Source organism: Microtus oregoni, unplaced genomic scaffold (assembly GCF_018167655.1).
Source record: "Microtus oregoni isolate MIOR12 unplaced genomic scaffold, Mior012 000018F_ref0000195, whole genome shotgun sequence".
In the NCBI taxonomy this organism is placed as follows: Eukaryota; Metazoa; Chordata; class Mammalia; order Rodentia; family Cricetidae; genus Microtus; species Microtus oregoni.
In genome coordinates, this window is record NW_024543077.1 from 14,829,324 (window position 1) to 14,836,307 (window position 6,984).

The 6,984-nt window shown below is 41.2% G+C and overlaps 1 protein-coding gene across 12 annotated transcripts in view; it reads right to left on the reverse strand.

Moving 5' to 3' along the window:
- The window catches only part of LOC121458752 (A-kinase anchor protein 9-like), a 136,942-nt gene extending 133,837 nt beyond the window's left edge, over positions 1 to 3,105 (reverse strand). For all 12 annotated transcript variants that reach the window (XM_041668098.1, XM_041668096.1, XM_041668095.1 and 9 more), the window contains exon 1: positions 2,914 to 3,105. In XM_041668098.1, coding sequence (XP_041524032.1) covers positions 2,914 to 2,967 — 54 coding nt within the window. In that variant the 5' untranslated portion in view covers positions 2,968 to 3,105. The remainder of the gene's footprint in view (positions 1 to 2,913) is intronic.
- Positions 3,106 to 6,984: the final 3,879 nt, after the last annotated feature.

The window sequence follows — 6,984 nt, forward strand, 5'->3', positions numbered from 1 at the left end:
AACTTTATAATCTGCTTAGCTATGTTCACTGAGAGCTGGCAAAGCTCAGGAGTCAAAATATGTGTTCCTAACATTAGGGCCTTTTAATAAGGCCAAACTATTATTTCATCAGATTGTGAAAATTAAATGAAATAAAGGTTTGAGTATGATTTCTACAAATTGGACTGGCTGTGGCGGTACACTTAATCCCACCACTCATGAGGCAGAGGAAGAGGCAGGCAGATCTCTTCAGTTTTTGGTCTATATAGTGAGTTCCAGGTCAGCCTCTGTGTGTGTGTGTGTGTGTGTGTGTGTGTGTGTGTGTGTGTGTAAAGGCTTTAATGCTTTCTTTACATAACAATGAATATATTACCGCTATGACAGAAACACCTGTTTGAAAATAGATGCACTACTAGGAAAGAGCCTTTTCAGAGGTCAGATATGACAAACACACATTCTTTTAACCGTTACCACTACTTTTACTACCAAAGCTATTCTATGTCCAGTTGCTCATCTGGCTCCTCATTACCTGGGCTTTGTTCTTCTTTGAGGTTTCACACCAGACTAATAACCCGTTTCTGGGTTCTTTGGTCAATGCAAATTTAAAACAGCTAATTAGGAGAAAAGGAATAGGAAAGGGACAAGGCCAGAGGACCATGTCCAAACAAATGAGAACTGGCAGTAAGAGCAAAGGAAAAGGAAGGCAAAAGTGAAAAGGCGATCCACGGGGCCTGGTGGCACACATCTATAGGTCCCAGCACTCAGGAGGAGCAGGAGTTCAAGGCCAGTCTGGGATGCATGACACTTTTCCTAAGAAAACAAAAAACAAAGGATATTCACAAATGCCAAATAATACAGAACTCTACAATACAAGCTGTACTGGAGTAAAAGACTACAGGTTCAGGATCACACTAAAGTAGGAAACTTCAGTAACACTGTCATGATCTTCTGTGAGATGCTCACGTCAGAGAGCACATACTCTATTTGATAAGGCTTTATTATTTTTAAAATTGGTATTTGAAATTTTTTTTTACCTGATCATAACAGAAATATTTTAGATCTGGGGAGATGGCTCAGAATAGTAAAAGCAACACTTACAAAAGCTTTTGGTGCTTTCTCTCAGATATCTCCCATGTCAGTTATTTTTGTTATTTCTTACTGCTTATTAGACATAATTATCATCTTTTATAACATAGTTTCATAAGTCACAATTCTTAAATCTTTTTCTTGGTAAATTGATAAATCGTTCCAATGACAATTTTCATTTATATACAGCACATAAATGAACATTTTAAAAGTAGCTTGTCATGTATACATTATAGAATATATTTTATGAAATGTTTTATGCCAGCCTAAATCCTGCACAGGAGAATAAACTATAATATATAGAATGAAAATAATCCTACAAAGACCTTGAGTTTGGAAAATGCCCACCAATAGTGCTAGGATTTAAAATGTTATTTCCCAAAGGTTATGTGTGTGAAGGGACACATGGAGAAGTGATGACTAATTTAATTGTAAACATCATTGCTTAAGAAACACGTAGGGTGTGAGTGAGATGAACTGCGTGTCTGTGAAGGTGTTTTCAGAGAGTGGTAAACAAGTAGGAAAGACCCATCCTGACTGTGAGCAGCACCAACTACGAAATATGGAGAAACAAGCTTATAAACCTATTTTGGGGAGAGATTTTACATGTTCTTTTCTTATACCAGCAATGGACAACTTCTCTAAGAGTTCTGAATTAAGTGATCGTCATAAAGAGGACTCATTTCTTATTCTGTTCATTCTATAAATATTTATTGAATAATTATTCTGTTAGATAATTTTAAGTTGTATTAACATAATAATGAGCCTCTTTATATAACGTTGAGGGAAATGAACAATATTTAAAATATTTTACCAAAATGTGAAAGATAAAATCACCCTAACCGCAGATGATTGTCGCTTATGTCAAGTACAATACAGAAAAGCAGTTTAAAACAATGTGATCGTCCCCAGGTATGACTGCTAAAAACGAGGTCTTTTACTTCATTTTAGGGAGCAAGGTCAATAGGTAAGTCCAAACTGGCAATTTTATTAAGAAATCATTATATTCCATTCATGTTGTGTCGAATTATTCATTAAGCCCACTGAAGGATACCTAGGTATAATTCTTGATTGTTTATATGTCTCGCCATACACGCACGCCCACACAAAAATCAAACTCACCAAATACATAACATTTACTACACACTATCAAATACATAACATTAAATAGGAATTCTGTTGGTATTGTTTAATTTATAGACCCTTTTGGTGGTCAGATGTTCCATTCCACACGCTACAAAAGCTCACGTGCCATGACAAAGACCTCCAACACAAGCATACAAAAATAAATAAATAAAACGCTTCTAAAAATGCCCCTGCAGCCAAGTTCACAGCTGGCACTTGTGGCACACTCAAGTCACTGCCGAGGCAGCTGTCACAGGTCAATCACACACACCCAAGAGTGCCAGCGTGACACCTAAAGCCGGCAGGCTGGTGATCAGCATATGGGTGTCCCTCAGGATTAAAAAAAAAAAGAAGAAAGGAAAAAAAAAAAACCCTAAACACCCAGTCCGAAAAGCACAAAGCCTGAACGACTGTAAAACGCCCTTTAGAAAGTGAAAAGGGCAGAGGCTGCAAAGCAATTCGTAAGCAGTTCTTAGAGGGGCATAGGCGGCCACCTGCTCCTCGGGTTCTCTGTGGCACCTGGGAGAAAGGAGCCGGGAGGAGCAGTCACCAGGTCTCCACCAGCAGTCAGGGGGGCGGCTCTCCCCAGCTCGAACCTTGCCCTCCCTCCACCCCTCCACCCCCAATCCTGCCCCCTCAACCCCCAGCCACCACCCCCAGCCTCCCCTCCCCCCGCCCCCGGACACCGCCTCCCGGAGCGGCCTGAGGCCGCCGTGCTCCTACCAAAGCCCCGCCTTGGGCGATCTTCCTCTGTCTCTCCTCGTCCTCGTCCTCCATGTCGTCTGCGGGGCAGGCAGGGAAAGGGTGGAGAGGAAAGATCTGTTCAGACGCCAGCGGACAGAGCTCCACGGCCGCACGGCCGCCCGGGGCACGCTAAGCGCTCACCGGCGACTCGTGCCGGGTAGCCCCTCCATCTCCGCCGCCATCTTCGTCTCCACGTAAACACACGGGGGTGGGCGGAGCTGGGCGGAGCGGGACGGGCAGTCTGCGCAGCCGCGAGCCTTGGCCCGGCAGGTGCTTGGGGCCTCGCTGCTCGCCCAGGTCGGAGGGTCCGCACATAGCGGCCTGCCACCTGCTCCTCCCGGGAGTCGGTGCTTCAAACACACAGCAGTGCATTTCCTAATTCAAGAGCAGCAGCTGCCTTGCAAGGAGAAGCCTCAGTGGGAAGTGCGGTGGCCAGGGCGGGACCCGCCTAGCAATCGTCTATCAGCCCAGGTGAACGGGGATCCGAGGGTTCTCTAGTCAGCCTTACCACCACCCCCAATCCCTCCTTCTAGTCCCCACAGGTTCCCGCCCACCCAAGGGAAGCAGGCGAGCAGGAAGAAGAGTTACTGCCTCCACAGGCTTCTTACAGCTCTTTGTTCCAGAAGTGCAGAGACACTTCTCCCGGGGGCTTCTCCTTAGCAACCCTGCTCCTAAAGGAGCTTGATTTCGGAATCTGTGTTGAGAACAAACGCCGTCTACACCAACTTTCCAGCGTTAATGATCTTAAAACATCTCGTTCCTCTTTCCTAGTTCTTCAATTCTATACCAAGCATTCAAAGCTGATGCCTGGAATAAAGCCAGGTTTTGTCTATAGTATAGGGATTGCCTTTCTATATTAATATCTCCTTCTTCAAGAAGCTGATCTTGAGAGATGCCTATACCTCTAGCCCTACTCCATTGTTTAAAGGTCTTAGTCTCTTCTTTCCACCAGGTCCTCCCCTGTAATTGTGGACCAAGCAAGCAAGACTGCCGTAACCAAGTCTCTCCACTCTTGAGAGATAATTTCATTACAAGTTGATCATGAGTTTAACATCTGCTTCATAAATCGTGAATGAATAATATATGATAGTTTCGTGTCCTTGAATCTCCTTAAATCTAACATTTGCCCAGAAGTTCATTCAGCTCTTACAGAGCCCTCGAGATATCTGTCATTTGGCAATTCCTGTAAGGTTGCTGGATATATTAAGGTTGGTTGGTTGAAAGATTTGGGCTATTCCCTCTACCCTTATAATGTAGAAGTTGGTTCTTTAAATTCCTCTATCTGAATTTTTCTAAGGCATCTATCTTGGAACTCATATTAACCAAATATTTTAGAGATAAACCAAGAATTATCAAGATAATCATTGACATTATGTCAATCCAGTTAAGTTGATATTCACTTATTTAATTGTTCCATTTTTAAATAATTCATTGCATAATCATACAGAGACCTAACTCTCTCCATCATCATAGTGTTCCCCATTTTTAACAAGGGAAAAACTCTGTTTTAACTAATCCCTTCCTTTAAGAATTCCCAGATTTCTCACTAAATTTGCCACTGCTGACGATGAAGATGTAAGTAGATGCCTGACTGGATTGCAAGGCAGCTATCTCTTTGGCAGCAGCCTGAAAAGGGGATCCAGGGACAGCCCACCAGGAGATAAGAAAGGAAAACCCAGCCAGCAGGGGGTGACTCTGGCTGCCTGTAGCTCTGGCCTTTGCCAGCAGCTTTAAGGTTACAGGAACAAAAAGAAATTTTTTTGTGAATTTGTGTTCCAAAAGTTGGGTGCCAGATGTAGCACAAATTCTAAAAAATTTGTAAAATTTTAAAAACCCAGAGTCGGATATAGGGGTTAATACTGAAAGATCAGAGAAGCAGAGCAGCCAGCCACTATAGAGTTCTTACCTCTACCAATACTCAGACCAATGAGGGGATCCTTTCTCTAAGAATCCTCAGACTGACTCTCTCTCTAGGAAATCTCAGACTGCTCTGAGCTCCTGTCTCCCTCCATCTTATATTCCTATCTCCCCCAGCCATATCACTCCACATCTCCACATCCCTAGTGCTGAAATTAAAGGCTTGTGATCCCAAGTGCTAGGATCACCTTTGTGTGAGCTCTGTTTCTCTTTTAGACAGCAGATTCAATCTCGGGTAGCCCAGGGTGGTCTTGAACTCTCAGAGATCCATCTGCTTCTGGGCAGATTAAGAAACTGAAGGCAGCCTGGCATCTGAGGCTAACTAGTTGCTTAGCTCTGCTGTTTGATCTTCAGGCAAGCTTTATTTATTAAATCACAAACAAAATATGACTACAGGTGTGTGTTTTCTTTCATCTTTTAAGGAGTCTAATGAATATATCTTACAAATACTACATGGCATTTTAAAAACGAGCAAAATAATATAAAATATTTATCCCTACACAGTTTCATCTTAGAAACTAGGAATATAAGTACCATTGTGAAAGTCTATAAAACATTTTTGTTTCCAAAAGCCAAAATTAAAATAAAAAACAATCTCTTTTAAAAAAGAAACAAATGAATCCAACTGTATACCAATATAATTACACTGAAGAAAAAAATGAAGACATGATAGAATTTTTTGAAAAGTATTTGAATCAAAAGAAACCATAGATATGAATAATACATATCAATGGATGTTAAAACCATCAGTTACAGACTGATAGGGAAGTTTATAAGGAAAAGATGAGACTATTTTTGCATCTGAGCCCCCTGGTCAGATTGACCATCAACCGGAAGTATCCTCACTACTGACACAATAGACTGCAAACTACAACAGCACCAATGTACGTCGTTTTCATGCTTTAAGACAACTGGGCTGGACATGCTGGCACATCCTGAACCCAGACACTAAGAGACGGAGGCAGGAGCGCCATCAATTCTAGCCAGCATATGTAACAAGACCCTGGCCGCAGAGATACTGGAATATAGTAAGCCAGATTGTAATATAATTATATAGGAAACCTAGGTGATGGAGGAAGGTCATTGGCTAATAAAGGCACTGCCCTGGCCCATTTTATTGGTTAGAGGATAGGTGGGAGGAGTAGGCAGAACAGCACGCTGGGAGGAAGAGAGGAAGTGAGCTCAGTCTCGACAGCTTTCCTCTTCCTCCCAGCGTGCTGTTCTGCCTACTCCTCCCACCTATCCTCTAACCAATAAAATGGGCCAGGGCAGTGCCTTTATTAGCCAATGACCTTCCTCCATCACCTAGGTGGTATAATTCTAAGCTAAATAATACTTGGCTGGAGAAATGGCTCAGTGGTAAAGTTATTTATCTGACAAGTGTGACAATTGGAAATTATTGATGCCACAAAGTTAGCCCCTCACCTCCACATGAACACACCTGCATGTGCACCCTCGACGTCATGAACACACACTCACCACTTATACACACATCATGTACATATGTACATAAAAACAGTAAATTTAAAAAAATTCCATAAGATCACAGTAACCAAATCTGAAGTGTGAGACTGTCATTGACTACATGACTATGATTTGTTATGCTTTTTTCTAGCAGAAGGAGTTAAGGGACAGTCCTGAATGAAAAAGAAAAATATATGTTATATACTATTGAATTAATATATATTAAACATTAAAAATAATATAAATATATTTAGAATATACTCAAAATGGATTTTATTTAAGTGTTTTTAATTGTCCTGATATAAACATATATTTAAGTGAGGTTTGTGGATATAACTAAAATTTGGTCCTAACAACTAAAAAAAGAAAAAAAAAAGAGAAGAAGAATCAGTCTTCCCCAGTGATGAGTTCCCTGATTGGCTATTCAAATCATGTGGTCAGCCCTAAAACATATGCAGACATACAAGTCACTAGATAAACTCAACAGGTTGTATCTATATATTTATATGCATGGATACATGTAACAAAAATAAAGTAACAAAATAACAAAAAAAATTTAAAGAAAAAGAAGTCATGGATTTGAGAGGGAGGGGAAATACTTGATAGGTTAGAGGGATGAGACCAAGTAGAAAGTGGTAAAAACATAGTATACAATTCTCAAAAAATTAA